The 17934-nt window shown below is 41.2% G+C and overlaps 1 protein-coding gene across 9 annotated transcripts; it reads left to right on the top strand.

Moving 5' to 3' along the window:
* The first annotated feature begins 208 nt into the window (after positions 1–208).
* Positions 209–16899, top strand: Wsb1 (WD repeat and SOCS box-containing 1). 9 transcript variants are annotated; one of them, XR_015630607.1, is made up of 10 exons: positions 209–528; positions 6434–6602; positions 7956–8224; positions 9956–10087; positions 11164–11264; positions 12130–12293; positions 13591–13763; positions 14015–14128; positions 15025–15132; positions 15828–16899. XR_015630607.1 is itself a non-coding variant. In NM_001042561.1 (9 exon segments), coding segments are annotated over 9 exon segments (1266 nt in total). In that variant the 5' UTR covers positions 391–488; the 3' UTR covers positions 15988–16899.
* Positions 16900–17934: the final 1035 nt, after the last annotated feature.

The raw sequence follows: 17934 nt of genomic DNA, 5'->3' as shown, positions 1-17934 counted from the left end.
GTCACGTGCATTACACAATCCTCGCCTTTCCCTTTGCAAAGAGCCTTCCACTTCGAAACTGCCCGCAGGTTGCGCTTTGAGGGCTCACGCCGGTCCGTGGTCTCAGACAGTCACGTTCCCTGCGTCGGGAGGCGGGGCCTGATGGACTGACGTCATTCACCACACCCCGCCTCCCAGATATTATCAGTGCCGCCCGCCATCTTGTCCCAGTGTCTGGTTTGGCGGCGGAAGCAGTGGCTGGCTGTTTGAGTCTGTCAGTGGAAGGCGCGTCGGCTCTTTTGTCTGAGTGTGATCCGGTGGCTTGGTTCCAGGCATTCCGGTGATTTCCCCGGAGCAGTCTACAGGAGCCGCAGCGGCCGCCCGCGCTCTCTGTTCAGTCCCCACACCCGAAAAAGACCGAGCTCGCGTCACGCCCCTCAGCCCCCATCGAGTCCCTTCTCTGTCGTCGCGCCTGAATCGAGTTCCCGGAATCAGACGGTGACCCATAGATGGCCAGCTTTCCCCCGAGGGTCAACGAGAAAGAGATCGGTGAGGCCCAGGATGGAGGGAGAGCGCGGGGACGACGGGCAGAGTGCGAAGGGGTTGGCTCCGGGGCTGGCGGGGGGAGCGAGGGTAGGTGTGGGGGATGGTAGAAGGGGGAAGTCCAATGCCAAGGCCCACGAGAAGCGTGGGACAAGATGCCGAGGCTCCGGAGAAGCGGAGAGAGGCAAGGACCCGCGCCGTGTGGCGGGAGGAAGCGGTCCCAGGATGGGCGTCGGCCGGGAGTGAATGAACCGGCGCCCCAGAGCGGGCCTCGGAGTTACGGTGAAGCCGGGCTGGACGGTCACGGCCGGGCAAAACCTAATGACACCATCACCAGCTGGGGTGCGGGTCCCACATCCTGGGGTTCTCCCGGCTATCCTTGTTTGTCGAGTGGGCCTGGAGGATTGCTAGCATAGACTTAGTGGTCTATCCTAGGTTCTCTTAAGTCAGTGGTGGAGAAAAGTAGTGAATTTTTGTGTTTTGAGGTACAGTAGGAGGAGAAGCTTCTGTATGTCAGGTATTCTAATGAGAAAGGGGCCTGAAGAGGTGCCATAAGCGTGGAAAAGTTTTTGCTTTTTAAAAGGATGGCGTTATGAAAGTGAGGGTTCAAAGGAGGGAGTGTGTTGCCTACGTACACGGGAGGAGCAGTATGAATAGGTGGAGTGGCTGAAGGAGGGCTATTGTACTGAGGATGAAGCAGTTGCTAGTGTCACGCGCCAGGCAGAAGATTGGACAATGGGGAGTCGAAGGGTGTGGGCCAGACCTGCCCTGTGGCCACTTTAAAGCACTTAGCACTTTAAAGCACTGTTTAAAGTCTCTCAAAGAAGCCACCTTTTTTTTTTTCAAGTTGGTTTTTTTTTTTAAAAAGAATTTTTAAAACGTTAAACACACCAGAAGAGGGCACCATTACAGATGGTTGAGCCACCATGTGGTTGCTGGGATTTGAACTCAGGACCTCTGGAAGAGCGGTTAGTGCTCTTAACCACTGAGCCATCTCTCCAGCCCAGGAGCCATCTTTGAGGTCATTGGGTGAGATTTGTTGAGTGAAGTCATCAGTAGGCACTGATATTACTTTTTTTGTTTTTTTTTTTTAAAGACTTATTTATTATTTAAGTGCACTGTAGCTGTGTCTTCAAACACACCAGAAGTCATCAGATCCCATCCCATAAGGTTGTGAGCCACCATGTGGTTGCTGGGATTTGAACTCAGGACCTCTGGAAGAGCAATCAGTGCTCCCAACCACTGAGCCATCTCTTTCCAGCCCACTGTCCACCCCCCCCCCCCAGCTGGGGATCGAACCCAGGGCCTTGCGCTCAAGCGCTCTACCAGTGAGCCAAATCCCCAACCCCACTGTTTTGTTTTTTTTTTGTTTTTGTTTTTGTTTTTTTTTTTTTAAGATTTATTTATTTATATATAAGTACGCTGTAGTTGTCTTCATCCACACCTGAAGAGGGCATCAGATCTCATTACAGATGGTTGTGAGCCACCATGTGGTTGCTGGGATTTGAACTCAGGGAGTCTGGAAGAGCAGTCAGTGCTCTTAACCACTGAGCCATCTCTCCAGCCCCACTGTTTTGTTTTTAAGTTGGCTTAGCATGGCTCATCCCAGCACGCAGAGGCAGGCAGACCTGAGTTCGAGATCAGTATGGTCTGCATAGCCATTTCCAGTATCCAAGACTACATAGTGAAATCCAGTTTTAAAAAAAAAAGAAAAAAAGCAGTAGCTACTGAGCAGAGCCTTTCCATTTTCTCGTTCCTCACGTGTATGACTTTGCTAAGTGGTTGGAGGAGGTATTCCTAGGAAGAGTGAAAAGCTGAGCTAATCACAATTTTTTTTTCTTATATGTGGATGGATTTCTGTACACAAATGACTAGTAACAGAATTGGGGGAGCTTGTTTTCTGAAGGATGAAGTTGAATGGCTAATTAATACTAGTTTTCTAACCATGTTAAAGCTACAGAATCATAACATTCCTACCTTTTTAAAGTTTATTTTATGTATGTGAGTTCACTGTAGCTGTCTTCAGACACACCAGAAGAGGGCATCAGAGCCCATCCCATAAGGTTGTGACTGCCATGTGGTTGCTGGAAATTGAACTCTGGAAGAGCAGCCAGTGCTCTTAACCCTTGAGCCATTTCCAGCCCCCCCCCCCTTTTTTTTTAAGGGGATAAATAGTGCTTTAGTGTAGTTGCTAAGGGAGATTCATTAAATAACCATTTTTTTTTAAAGATTTATTCATTTATTATATATAAGTACACTGTGGCTATCTTCAGACACACCAGAAGAGGGCATCTGATCTCTTTACAGATGGTTGTGAGCCACCATGTGGTTGCTGGGAATTGAACTCAGGACCTCTGGAAGAATAGTTGAGCCATCTCTCCAGCCCCACCACTTGCTCTTTTTTTTTTTTTTTCTTTTTTCTTTTTTTTGGAGCTGGGGACCGAACCCAGGGCCTTGCGCTCGCTAGGCAAGTGCTCTACCACTGAGCTAAACCACCAACCCCCCACTTACTCTTTTTTTTTTTTTTTTTTTTTTAAATTTATTTATTATATGTAAGTACACTGTAGCTGTCTTCAGACACACCAGAAGAGGGCATCAGATCCTATGACAGATGGTTGTGAGCCACCATGTGGTTGCTGGGATTTGAACTCAGGACCTCTGGAAGAGCAGTCAGTGCTCTTAACCACTGAGCCATCTCTCCAGCCCCCACTTACTCTTTTTAAGAGGGGATTTGTTTTTTCACTTTTATGTCTCCTTGTTTCCTTGATATAAGAAAATTAAGTGCCAAATGTATGGAATTTGTCCTTTTTCTAAGTTTTTTGTTTGTATTTGAAGCGTCATTTGGATACAAGGTTAGATAGACATCGTATAGCTTGGTGTTAATACCACTCCCTCTTCCCCCAATACCCTGGCATTGATTCTAGTCATGTCAAATTTGGATTTTCATGCACATGCTAAAGGAAAGGGCAGGACTCCGTGAATGATTGAAGAGTTCCAGGACAGGACATAACAGCCCTGAGCACTCCCTACCCTACCCTCTCTTTAACAAGGCACTGTCACACTTCCTTTCTGGGTATGAAATCGGAGGGTGGAATGTGAAGAAGAACTTCAATCTGGTTAGCTTTTTCCAATGGTGACTCGTGGTGAAGTACTGTGCACATATGTTGTGTTTTAGGGTCAGTTTCCCACGGTCCTATTACATTTCTTTTTCAAAGCACTTTAGGGAAATATTTACTAGTCCGAACTTGAGTATTTAAAACAGCTGATTAAAGTATAAAAATCATTTGTGTCTGTTAGCTAACCTTCAGGTTAGGAAACCTGAAGGCACTTAGAAAATGTTGACTATGTAACATTTGTTTTTACTGTTTTTATAATAATACTAGAATGTTTAAGATGAGTTAGTGAATTGTTTCGGGTTTGGTGTTTGAACCAGCCAAATCCCTATCATATTAACACTTAATAAAGAAAAGTAGCCAAATGATTGTGCCCAAGATTATTTCTTAAAAGTAACCTTAAAGTACAGACTTAAATTTGTGGGAAATAAAGTATTATACTTAGATTAACTTGGGTGCATTGCATTCTCTTTTAAAGTTACTACTTCCATTGCCTTTAAAAAAGTAAAATTTTAAAGCTTGCTTCCTTATTTGTGAACAAGGCGCCTTCTACTAAAATTCATTAATTTTGACCAATAGATGAAGGTGAAGCAGGAATCCCAGTTTGGGGTGGGGGCTGGGTATAAGAAAAGAACCCTGGTGAAAGGACCCATGTAAGAGTGTAGGCTTGGGAAGGGGCAGGAAGCCTGCCACAATGGACTTGTTCTGGATTTAGGCATTGGAAAGCCACTCTGCAGGCACTGAGGCTCCCCAGCTCACTACTCTTACATCACACTCATGTGACTGCCCATAACGTGAATGTGAGTTTAGGCACATTGATAAAACCACACCAGGAAGTACAGTGTCCAGAACTGGGTATCACTTTTCTAAGGGTTATTATCAACTGCAATGTATCCAGGAAAATGTGGTAAGATTAATTAAGGTAGGAAAAGATAGAAAATGGACTCAAAACTCTATAATCTGAAGAATGATTGAAAGAACAAGAAATACTGTATCCTAGAAAAGACTCTGGAATAGGTATCATGTAATGTCATGAGATCAAGATTGTTAGGGGTTGGGGATTTAGCTCAGTGGTAGAGCGCTTGCCTATCAAGCGCAAGGCCCTGGGTTTGGTCCCCAGCTCCGAAAAATAGAAAAGAAAAAATGTTAAATGTTTGTTCTCTCTGATCAGAATCAGAGTTGAGAAAGTGGATGGGGCAGAAGAAAGATTTTGAATTCTTTGTTTTGTTTCATTTTCTTTCTTTTTTTTTTTTTTTTTTTTTTTGTTCCCCTTGAGGCAGTGTATGTAACCCTGTATGTAACTATGTAACCCTGGAACTCTGTAGACCAGGCTAGCCTCAAACTCAGAGATTCTTGCCTGCTTCTGCCAACTGAGTGATGGGATTGAAGGCATGGGCCACTGCCATCCAGCAGACTTTGAGTATTTAAAAAAAAAGAAGGGGTTGGGGATTTAGCTCAGTGGTAGAGCACTTGCCTAGGAAGCGCAAGGCCCTGGGTTCGGTCCCCAGCTCCGAAAAAAAGAACTAAAAAAAAAAAAAAAAAAGAAAACATTGTTTAAGCAAAATAGTTCTATTTATCTTAGTGATATATGGTTATGATATTTCCATACAAGAAGGAAGTTTTCAGAATAATGTAGAAAAGTGGATATCAGGTTTCTTTGTGGATTTTAAACTACTTATTTGACTTGTTAAATGGGCCAGGAATATACTTAATAACTTCAAAATGGGAGTTTATACATGTGCTTTTCTATTTGTTAAGTAAATATTAATTGAACACTTGACATGCTAGATGCTATACTAATTACTATATATCATATAGACTGCAGAGTTCATTGATCAGGTCTTTTCCCCACCCCACCCCATTACGCCCCAGTGGATGCCAGGGCCTCATACTTGTTAGGCAAGCATGCTACTTTTGAGCTGTATCTCCAGCTCTCCTCTACTGTTTGAAAATTACACGCATTACGTGTGGAGAATAAAAGTGGCTTCTTTCCTTCTGCCATGTGGGTACTGGGAATTGAACTCAAGTGGTCAAGCTTGGCAGCAGGTGTATGTATTTACCCACTGGGTCATTTTGCTGTCCCTCTCCAGCTCTTCCCAGCCTTCAGGATAACTGGAAAATTAAAAAAAAAATGTAGCCTGAGCTGACTCTGAACTGACCATGTAGCTGAGGTGACCTTAAAATTCTAATTCTCTACCTGGTTTGTGCTACGCTAAAGCTAGAAACCAGAGCTTCTTGTAAAACAACTTTGCAAGACAACCTAAGCCTAAGGATTTATAGTTCTTGAAAGATAACAGTCTTAATTCCCCTTTTGTTCTCTCTTTTCCCTTCCCACTTTCATGGCGCCTGCCTGTTTAAGGCCAGGTTGGCCTTAATGCGGTGTCATCCAGCCCCCACTTCACTACACTGAAACTTTGTGACAAGGTTTCATGTGGCCCTGGCTGAGGCTGGTCTTGAACTCCTGAACGCTGAGCCTCCCCCCCAGCTAGGGATCGAACCCAGGGCCTTGCGCTTCCTAGGCAAGCGGTCTACCACTGAGCTAAATCCCCAACCCCTAACGCTGAGCCTTCTAAGTGCTGAGATGATAGGTGTGCCTACCATGCCTAGTGACATACTTTAAATCTCTTGGAAAACCACTATCAAAAACAAAGCGAATCTCTAATGTTGTATGGGTAGAAAGCTGATTAAGCCCTGTCTAAAAGAAAAGGAGACAACCTTAGCAAATTCCAAAATAATATGAGGCCATCTGAATCTGTTGACGATATAATATCCTGTTTTTTGTTTTCGTCTTGTTTTAGTGAGGTCGCGCACTATAGGAGAACTGTTAGCCCCAGCAGCTCCTTTCGACAAGAAATGTGGTGGTGAAAACTGGACTGTTGCTTTTGCTCCGGATGGTTCATACTTTGCATGGTCACAAGGATATCGCATAGTGAAGCTTGTCCCGTGGTCCCAGTGCCTTAAGAACTTGTAAGACTCCTTTGTTTTTGTAGAATTTACTATTGTCTTTCAATGTTGGGTAATAAAACATTTTAAGTTTTCTTTACAACTAGGGTTATAAGTTTGTTTGTAGTTCAAGTCTTCTTGAAGATCTATGTAAAGAATGACCTGACTTTTTAATCCCAGCACTGGGAAGTAGAGGAGGCGTGTGGCTCTCAGGTTCAGAGCCAGCCAGGTCACACAGGACTGTCAGGGATACGTAATAGAAGAGACCTAGTCCCAAAAAAAAAAAGTCACTCACTTTGGATTTTACATACTTTATTGGTTAATAGAGGTGCGTATCAGATTTTTCTCTAAAATAGACCTACTTCGTGGCCCAGTTTGGCTTTAAATTCATGATCCTGTCTCAGCCTCTGGGATGATGCTGTCTGGGTGTGAGCCACAGCCCCTAGCTGGTTGGAGTAGGGTGGGGAGGCTTTAGCTTAGGCCAACTTCAGATTTAGTCTATAGCCTAGCATGACACTGAGCTTCTAACACCCTGCGTTTCTGCTCAGAATTGCTGGAATAACTGAGTACGCCACCATACCCCATTATGTTGTGGTAGAGATCAGACCTGGGGTTTCATGTTTGCTCTGCAAGCATTCTACCAACTGGTTTTATATGTCTGTTTTTCCAAGTTAATAAGATTTTACTTAAGCTTGTGTGATCCCTTCACTATGCACCAGGGTCACTGAAGTTCTCATCCAGATAACTTTCTGAAGGAACCTAATTTAGTTGTGCTGTCTTTGTATCAGCACATGATTCTTTTATTTGAGCTTTTTATCTCTGCTTGAGTTAAGGGCATATTCATGATAGCTTTAAAGTTTTCTGAGGTCTCTGGCTTCCTGAAACAATTTAGCATCTCAAAAGATGGGTTATATAATTATTAATATTTTGCAAATGAGCTAAATTAGTCCTTAAGTTCATATCAAGAAATTACTGTTTTTCTCACCCTAAGCTCTCTTCTGAGAGTATGTTATGAGTCTAGTTTCACCACTGGATATATATTTCCTGTGATAGAAGCTGTCTCAGTTGAGACTGGCCAGTGCTGGACACTGACAACAGTGCCTACTCTCAAGTGGGACCAGACTTTACTATGTTAAAGAATTTCTATCAAAGGCAATTTGGAAGGAAAAGAAGTTAGAAGTTGTTTTCTTACTGAGGACTCTCTCAGCCATCAATAGTTTTTGAGAGTTAAATTTGTCTAGCCTTGTATTTCAGATAACGAACTTTTCCATCTTTAGAAGTAGTGCTACAATTGTATTAAGAAGACTTAACAAGTGCTAACAGTGTCTACAGAAGTTCGTTATAAAGAAATACTCATTTTCGATCTTTTCCCCTCAGTCTTTTGCATGGTTCCAAGAATGTTACCAATTCAAGCTGTCTAAAATTGGCAAGACAAAATAGTAATGGTGGTCAAAAAAATAAGCCCCGTGAACACATTATAGACTGTGGAGACATAGTCTGGAGTCTTGCTTTTGGATCTTCAGTTCCAGAAAAACAGAGTCGTTGTGTTAATATAGAATGGCATCGGTTCAGATTTGGACAGGATCAGCTGCTCCTTGCCACAGGGTTAAACAATGGTCGCATCAAGATCTGGGATGTGTATACAGGTATGGATTCACGGCTTTGAAAGTGAACCTGATTTTATGATGGAAGCACTAGAGTATATGATTTGAGGACTTTATGGAAAAGTGAGAATTTATGTGTCTTTATAAATAAGTCTCAGAGAATAATAAGAGTTTATACTGCTTGATAAAATATGCAAAGCAGGTTTGGGATTTATTTTTAGTTCATTATAAGCTGAGTCAGCAAATTTTAGTTTCTGACTCAGCAAAATGTCTTACTTGCTTTTTCAATTATAACTTAGGGGTTTTCAAGGGAAACCAGTTTATTTGTATTCCAAGCAGGTCTCAAACTCACTGTGTAGTGAAGATGACTTTAACTCCGCCCCTCCAGCCACCATATCCTGAGTACCAGGATTACGGGCATGTGCTGCAACTCCCCCAGTTTTATGCAGTGCTAGGAAACTAACTCTGGGGCTTCTTCACATGCCCACTAGGCAAGCACCTACCATCTGGGCCACTTAACCAGCTACAAATCAGAGGGTTGGTGTCATAGAGTTTTACTGCTGTGAACAAACAGCCACGACCAAGACAGCTCTTATAAGGACAACATTTAATTGGGGCTGGCTTACAGGCTAAGAGGCAGTCCATTATCATCAAGATGGGAGCAGGCAGGCATGGTATAGGAATAGCTGAGAGTTCTAAAACTAACTTCTTTCAGAGGCTGCCAGGACAAGGGTATTAAAACCCATACCCACAGTGACACCTACTTCCAACAAGGCTATAGCTCCTTATAGTCCCACTCCCTGGGCCAAGCATAGTCCTGGAGCTCCATTTGTAGACCAGGCTGGCCTCAAAGTCAGAGATCTATGCGCCTGCCTCTTCTGCCTCCCAAGTAAAAGTGTGCACCGCCATGCCCAGCTCACAAATCAGAGTTTCATTATCCACGTCTAACCTTCAGAAGGTTAGTCAGTCACTTTATCCAACGTCTAACTGCATAGGTGGGAAAGGTGAATTCTTTGAGCAATTGAAAAGTATTCAAGGTGGGGTGTGGTAGCAGAGATGCCTTTGAGCATCAGGAAGCAGAGGTAGGTGGCTCTCTGTTTGAGGCCAGCCCCATCTACATAGTGAGTTCTGGGTCAGCTAGGGCTATGTAAAGAGACCCTGTCACAAAAACAAAAAACCAAAAATGAAAAAAAGTAAGTTATGTTCAAACTGGGCATGGTGGTACATAGTTGTGACCTCAGCACTGAGAAGGCTTGAGTGGCTAGCCTAGCCACCTTTAGCAGGGTGAAGGCAGCATGGACTGCCACCAAAGGTGAGGGGGGAAGCTCAGTGGTAAAGTACTTACTTGCTGAACATTGCTTCCACCTGAGGTTCAGTGACCAGTGATACAAGGAAAGAAAAGGTTTTGATTTTGTTCTAGTTCTTGGCATATTCTGTTTATTCATAAATACAACACGTTTTAAGTGAGCATTTATGCAAGATGTACCACAGAACACAATAATGTTATTGAGTTGGGGAATTCAGTCATTTCTTTTACAGTTTTCTAATACATGCAGGGTTTGTTGTTATCTTGGGGAAAAATTGCTTAAATTTCTGAGTAGTGAAATCTTACAAGTAACAATAGTCATTAGTTAATAAGTGAAACAATTTATTTCATAAAACGAGGTACCCAAGAATGTCTTTTTTTTTTTTACAGTTAACAAAACTATAAAAATAGAAGATAAGAAATAATCTTGTCGTCCATTTTTTTTTTCTCCTTTCAATCACATTTAGGAAAACTCCTCCTTAATTTGGTAGACCATATCGAAGTGGTTAGAGACTTAACTTTTGCTCCAGATGGGAGCTTACTCCTTGTATCCGCTTCAAGAGACAAAACTCTTAGAGTGTGGGACCTGAAAGATGATGGTATGTATGTCTTCTGTCCTTCCCCTGCCTGTGTAAAAGAACCATGTTTTGTTTCAGTTTTTTGAGCTAGGATCTCTCTAGCCTTAGCTGGCCTGGAAATTACAAAGTAGACCAGGCTGGCCTCACAAGAGACCCACCTGCCTATAAGAATGTCAGGACTAAAGATGTGTTCCATCATGCCTATTTTGTACAGTGAAGTTTAAGTAAGTCAGAACAGGAACCAGCAGTTACTATAATAAACCGTCTTGACACTGCTCAGACCATCCACACAGATCTGTAACTCTAGTTCCAAGGAATTTAACATCTGGCCTCTGCAGACACTGCAGCTGCTACCCAGACATATATGCAAGCAAAATACTCATACATATTAAATAAATGAAATTTCAAAATTAAAAAAACTTAATTTTTTTTAAAACAAATCCAGTCATCCAATAAAATTTAGATTATAGCCTGATTTACAAATCAGGATTTGTAACATGGTTAAATGCTGGTAAGCATAGGTCATAAATTCTTTCATAAAAAGAGATGTTTATGTGGGTGTACTCAGTTTCTTAGAAATGGTGTATTGATTTTATCTTGCTTTATAGAAACAAATGTAGATCAGGCTGCCTTTGTCCCCTAAATACTGAGATTAAAGGTATACATTAGCATGCCTGGCTTTTACATTCTAAACTGTATCATTTTTAGTTCTGTATGTTCATGTTGTCTTCATGTGCTTATGTATGGGTGTCTGAGGCGGTCAAGAGCAGTAAAGTGCTGGGAATCAAATCATGTCCTCTGCAGAGCAGAGTGCGCGCCTGACTGCCAGGTGCGTCTCCAGCCCTGTGTCATTTTATCAAGCAACAAATACCACCCTCTGAGTTTGAAGCAAGCCTGGTCTACATAGTGAGTTCTAGAACAGCCAGGACTACATACAGAGACCCTGCTTTGGAAGAAAGGAAGGGCAAATACTGAAGACCTATATCCATCTCTTCTAGCTGTAAAGGTTTATTTATGATAACTGTAGACTACCGTCTTGTCAGTCAAGGCGCTACTGGTTTGAGATGTGTCCTGACACAGATGCTTCTTTCGTTCAGGAAATATGGTGAAAGTATTGCGGGGCCATCAGAATTGGGTATACAGTTGTGCGTTTTCTCCAGACTGTTCTATGCTGTGTTCAGTTGGAGCCAGTAAAGCAGTATGTATCAAAGTTCTTGTCCATGTGCTGAATTGGATGATGATGTATGCTTAATCATTTCAAATCTGAGTGACCTATTAAGTTTGTGCTTGGTGTCATGAATATCTTAAGTGCTTTATTTCATGATGGAGAGAATTTGCATGTAGAAAATTAGATATTTGTGAATTGAGAATTGAATTGCTTTTAGAGATGTTTATAAAATGAAGGGTTAGTGAGGGTATTTTTTTGTGAATGAAGTCTAGGAATGCTTATGTGCTGTAGATAAGTAAGATTAGTCCATTTTTAAGATATTTTCTTGCCAATTGATTTCTTTGTTTTTGTTTTGTCCAGTTTGCTGGTTTTGTTTTGTTTTTAAGTTTTGAGTCTCAGTTGGACATTTAACTGGAAAAAAAGTACTTTATAAGCATAGTAACATTATAACTCCTGTATGTCCTACAGTGGATTATAGATGAAGCTGCACATGGTTTTACAGCGTGCCTATGACAGCCTAAGTGGTGACTGTTAAGGGTTATAGATATACTTTAGTGAACTGTCAGTTTACTAGCTCTGAGCTAATGTATTTTTAAGAGTTCAGCAGCGTTGAGTATGAAACTGGATGAACTCCAAAATACATGTAATGATCGCAACACTCTTTGAACTGATGGGGGTGGAGGGTGTAGATAAAACACTTTTATTTTGTCAAGAAGTATGTTAAAATGATAGTTGTGAATGTTAGGAGTTTAAAACAAAATAGCTTAGTTTTGTCTTTTGTTTTTGTTTTTTGTTTTTTGTTTTTTTTTTTTTTAATCATAAAGACAAGCTAGATGTTGACATTGCGATTTTAGGCTGTGTGTTTTCCATATGCTTCTTGCTTTCCCTGTCACAGGTGGTGGCAGCAATATTGGTGTGATTGAGGTTATGCTGGCACCACTCACACACAGGCGCATAATGGTGCTAGCTGGGCAGAAAGAGTGGCATCTCTGGCTACCGGGCTGGGGGCGACCTTTACCCTAGGATGAAGTAACCTTGCATTCGGCTGCAAGGTGTACTGTACGTACACAGGTGCTGGTCGGTCCATGTCCACTTTCTGCTCTTCTTTCTTTTCTTTTTCTTTTCTTTTTTTCCCCCTCTTTAAAAAAATAATTTCCCCCACAGTAATGTCCAGACTCCTGAGTAAATTGATCTTCCAGTATGAAGGAATTTTAGAGTCTGACAAGTGAAACCAATAATGTACAGTAATTGGTTTTTTGAGGGCTTTCTCGGTTTTTTGAATTCTTAAGATACTAGCAGTACCGTAAATTATTTACCCAGTTATTATACTTATTTTCCTTTGGAAGTAATATGTGCAGAAAGGAAGTAGCAGGAAGGAGTCTACTTCAAGAGGAGGAAGCTGTCTCACTAGGCATGCTGTAAACCTCCCAGCTTACATTTAATCTAATAGTGAGCATTAGAGTACTGTTGAGAACTGCTTGAGAGGCTGAGGCAAGTAGATCACAAACTAAAGGCCAACCTGGGCTCCTTAAAAACCAGCCTGGACTTCTTGGTGAGACACTGCCTCAAAGCAAAAAACCAGCAAAACTTATTTAGAACCTTCTGCACAGTCTTTCAATGTTTAAAATCTAAACTGTATGTGGACTTGTTTAAGTAATTTAACTATTTTATGGTGAAAATAACTAATGATTATAGTCAGTTTGGAAAAATAAGTGTTAAATCTTGATTACCAAAATATGTTGTAATATTTTCATAAAATAGTATTTTCATTTGTAATATGGTTTAGTAACATCCTTGTTGTTTGCCAACAAAATTATTTTTGGCTGTGAAAATTCTCTTTGCTTGCAGTATCTGTTTCTCTTCCTAGGCTCTCGGTGGTGACCCAAGCCTATTGTAAACAAGTGATTATCTCAAAGGGAGATGCCAGTGGAGTAACAGTTGCTAACGTTACATTTTCTGTCTGTATATGTTTTTAAAAATTGGTAGTTTCTGGAAAAAAGAGAAAGGGGTTTGTAATACTTAACCCTATTTATTTCCATATATTTTATAGTTAATTAGTTTTTGGAATAAATGGATTTCAGTATTGGTGGTTAAATTGCATTGCCTTTATTTTCCCTTTAGGCTTATTTTTTAAATTAACATTTAACAGAAACATTTGAAATAGAAATTTGCATGTCTGCTTTAATTAACTTAAAAGACTGATTTTTAATCTACGACACTGAGCATATTCTTTAAATTACTCATAATTTATAATTAATTTGATGTAATATTAAAGTAGCAATTGTAGTTTAAGATGTGCCCCTTTGTCCTCTGTGTGTCTGAGTGAAGCTATAACATTTCCCTCTTATTATTTCAGGTTTTCCTTTGGAATATGGATAAATACACCATGATAAGGAGACTGGAAGGGCATCACCATGATGTCGTAGCTTGTGACTTTTCTCCTGATGGAGCATTGCTAGCTACTGCGTCTTACGATACGCGTGTGTATGTCTGGGACCCACACATTGGAGACACTCTGATGGAGTTTGGGTGAGTGCAACATGAATTATTTCAGTCAGTAACTCAGCATTGGCTATCACTATAGTTTTAAAGAGGTTAATGTGTAAAATTGGAATCCCTAACAAAATGTAAAATTAGCAGCTTCTGATTTCATTTAACTTGGCTGTAGCAACTCTTTTTAGTCTTATTGTATCATCAAAACCCCACTTTAAACCTTATTCAGAGGCTATGTTGTTTCTTGAATTGATTCTGAAATACTGCAAATATGTCTTTGGCCGCAGGCACCTGTTTCCCCCGCCTACTCCAATATTTGCTGGAGGAGCAAATGACCGATGGGTAAGAGCTGTGTCTTTCAGTCATGATGGACTGCATGTTGCCAGCCTTGCTGATGATAAGTGAGTATAGCATAGTTTTGATGGTAGTAATGATTTTTAAAGGTTTTGGGTTTGTTGTTTTTTGTTTTTTTCCGGAGCTGGGGACCAAACTCAGGGCCTTTGTTCTTTTTTTAAATCATCCTTCTACTTAACTAAAAGTGTGCTTTAACGCATAACACTCTTTAGCTAGATTTAGGTTTTTATAGGGGAGTTGTTTGTATTTGAAATGGTCTTGATATGTGGGCCAGGTTGACCTTGAACCCCTGCCTCCTGAATGCTGAGAATTCTGTGTGAACCGCCATGCCCATCTTGTAACTGGGATTTACTGTCTCTAGACAACACCTTGGGAGGTGTTGATTTTCGCCTGGCTGGTGGTACTCACTGTAAATTGGTGGCCACTGCTTTTGAGATTAGACAAATGTAGAAACGACTAGATCGGGTTATTTGTAAGAAAATGACAAAGCTTCAGCCTTGAACATTACAGGTTCAAACGCGTGAGGTTATAAAGCCATGCCTTGTAATCTCTTTGGAGTTCATCCAAATTACCAAAGGGTATAAAGTGTAAACTGGTCCGCACAGATAGATAAAGTGGCAAACGTGCATAGTATAGAATACGGAGGCCCTGGCCTGTAATTGCAGCACTTGGGAGGCTGAAGCAAGGGGATTCCGGCTTGAGCTCTGTAGTGAGAGCTGATCTCAAACAGAACAGAGTTAAAGTAACTGGATGGAGAAGACAGATTGCAGTCCCAGCTCTTGGGCAGGAAAAACAGCAAGTTCAAGAATTTGATGCTGTCCGTCTTGGGTTGTATAAATATGAGCCCATCTCAACCAAAGTTACCATGCTGTTTGAGAGTGATTGGTGTGTATGTACTCGGTGATGAGTTGCTTCTGACTTACTCAGCTTATTTCCCTTGCAGAATGGTGAGGTTCTGGAGCATTGGTGACGATTGTCCAGTACAAGTTGCACCTTTGAGCAATGGTCTCTGCTGTGCCTTTTCTACTGATGGCAGTGTTTTAGCTGCTGGGTAATAGTACATCTTATTTCTTTTTCTTTTGAAGACTTTTTTCTTTCTTTTAAGATTTATTTATATAAGTACACTGTAGCTGTCTTCAGACACAAGAAGAGAACATCAGATCTCATCACAGATAGTTGTGAGCCACCATGTGGTTGCTGGAAATTGAACTCAGGACCTCTGGAAGAGCAGTCAGTGCTCTTCACTTTTTGTTTTTGTTTTTGTTTTTTGTTTTTTGTTTTTTTTTTTTCGGAGCTGGGGACCGAACCCAGGGCCTTGCGCTTGCTAGGCAAGTGCTCTACCACTGAGCTAAATCCCCAACCCCTCAGTGCTCTTAAATGCTGAGCCATCTCTCCAACACTTGAAGACTTATTTTTTCTTTATGTGTATTTTGCTTGCCTGTCTGTACTGTACCATGTGCACATAGTCCCTGTGGAGGCCAGAAGAGGGCGTGGTCTAGAGCTGGGTCACAGATGGAGAGCCACCGTGGAGGAGGTGCTGGAACTGATCCCTGTTCTTCCAGAAAAGTATCAAGCACACTTGAACCATTTCTCCTGCCCCTTCTCTTAACAGAAAAAGTTGTTGATTTCCTAGACCAACTCTGTATAGCCCTGCTACTTGTCTCAGAGTTCTTACTAGACTTTAAGGTGAGATGTGTTAATCTGCTGATACACTGCCTTGATTATTGTCTTTCCATTTCTCTAAAGGACACATGATGGAAGTGTGTATTTTTGGGCCACTCCAAGGCAAGTCTCTAGTCTTCAACATTTATGTCGCATGTCGATTCGAAGAGTGATGCCCACCCAAGAAGTCCAGAAACTGCCCGTTCCTTCCAAAATGTTGGAGTTTCTCTCCTACCGGGTTTAGGATGAGGACTGCTTTCCTGGTGGGGCAGACAGAGCACCCTTTACAACACACCTCAAGCTTTACCAGCTCAAGCATCTGTTCTTGAAGGCTCGGAAGATTATTTAATTTGATCCACTCTTATATTTCATTTCATTAGTTGGACTTTTAAAGCATTATTTATACACCATTGGAGAAATATTTCTGAACATATCATGTAATTTTTAAGATTAACTGTGAAAACATTACATACATGTATATATTTAGACATAAGCTGCTATGTATTGAATGGGCCCTTTAGTTTTCTCTTAGTTCTGACTTGTATATATTGCTTTAGTAGAGCCAGGATATGCATACGTGCTGTTTGTTGGAGCAAATTCAGTGGAATTTTTGTTTTTTTATTTGGGGCACTGAGTTTGCATGACGTTGAATAAAACAGAATTGCCTCATAGGAAATGGGTTGGTCAGAATGGATGGTGTGAAGCTGACTGGTGAGAGAGGTTTACTATGTGAAATTTTCCAAAGGAATGGTTTGTGGGAGTTTGAATGTGACGTTTAAAAAAGAGCCAAGGAAAAAGATAGCTAGAAAAAGGTTGGCTCTTGTAGGCCTTAATTTTGGAAAGCAGCTACTTACCTACCCCTCGGAGAATAAAAAAGTATTATGCATTCTTGTCAATTTGAAAACTACATCTACTGTATTATTGCTGAATATTTTGTCAATACTAAGGGACAATTATTTTAAGACCATGGGTTTTATTTTTAACATTTTGTTTCTACAAGGATGATATTGGTGACTTACCAAAGAGAAGCAATACACAATATGTCTGCTTTAGCCTTCTTTTATTTATCTTATCTGCAGATGTTGAAAATGTATGCATTATGTAAAATGCTTGTTTTGTATCTTTTGAGTTTTTTAATTAAACAACATAAAAATAATACATTGCCAGTGTTTCTTTCATGTGTGCATTGTGTAGTACTCATGTCTAGCTGCCCTGTAAGGTTGGCGATGGGCCTACAGATGCTCAATGTAGAAGGCAGTGAGGAGGAAGCGTGTAACAGGAAGCGTCCCTTTGTGAGCACATGCCTGTTGCCAGGTCCCACCACGGGCTCCATCCCGGGGCACTGCCGTAGTTCCTGCTTAGGTGCACTTAAGGCTGTAGAGGACAGAACGGCTTCTGAGCACAAGAATGCCTTAGAGAGATGGGCAGCCTCAAAGTAAGCCTGCCTGGTTAAATGATAGAAGCGGATAGTCTGGGTCCTCAGGAAGGCAAATGCACTCTTAGCCATGCATGATCTCAGGCGCTCATCATGTTGGCAAAGTATATGGACGTGGTTATGCAAGTCAGAAAAAATATTTTCTCAAGTGGCAGCTATATTAGACAAATACAGAGGCGTCTCTAAACTTAGGGTTTTCCCTCCATTTCACTTGTACACTGTAATCTTTAAATTTTAAAACTTTTTAAAAATTAAATATCAAAATTTAAATATATAAAAAATAGGATTTTAAAATGGTCTAAGAGATAATCTCCATGAATATTTACTTTTCATAACCACAGCAAATACCAGTCACTCATGTAAAGACATTTAGTTGAATGATACACACTGCTTAAGATGTTTGCAGTCGAGCTGGAGAAATGGCCCAGTGGTTAGGGCACTGACTGCTCTTCCAGAGGTCCTGAGATCTGATGTCCTCTTATGGTGTGTCTCAAGACAGCTACAATGTACCTATATATAATAAATCTTAAAAAATGTTTGCAACCTCCGTGCCATAAGAAAGGGACACAACAGTATTAAGACACATGCAGACACATGCCTGAGCTTCCCTTAGGAGGGAGTGAGATGTGGTTTTACATGCCCAAAGGGAGGCAGGAAAAAAGGTGGTTGGGCTCTCTCTTGGTTCAGATTCTAGCTATGTGATTTTAGATGGAGGTTACTTTTTTTTTTTTTTTTATATTCCTTGCCACAGCCATG

This window comes from Rattus norvegicus, chromosome 10, assembly GCF_021556685.1.
Source record: "Rattus norvegicus strain SHRSP/BbbUtx chromosome 10, alternate assembly SHRSP_T2T, whole genome shotgun sequence".
NCBI classification, from domain to species: domain Eukaryota; kingdom Metazoa; phylum Chordata; class Mammalia; order Rodentia; family Muridae; genus Rattus; species Rattus norvegicus.
The sequence above is the reverse complement of the archived record's forward strand: the minus strand, read 5'-3'. Positions and strand labels throughout refer to the sequence as shown.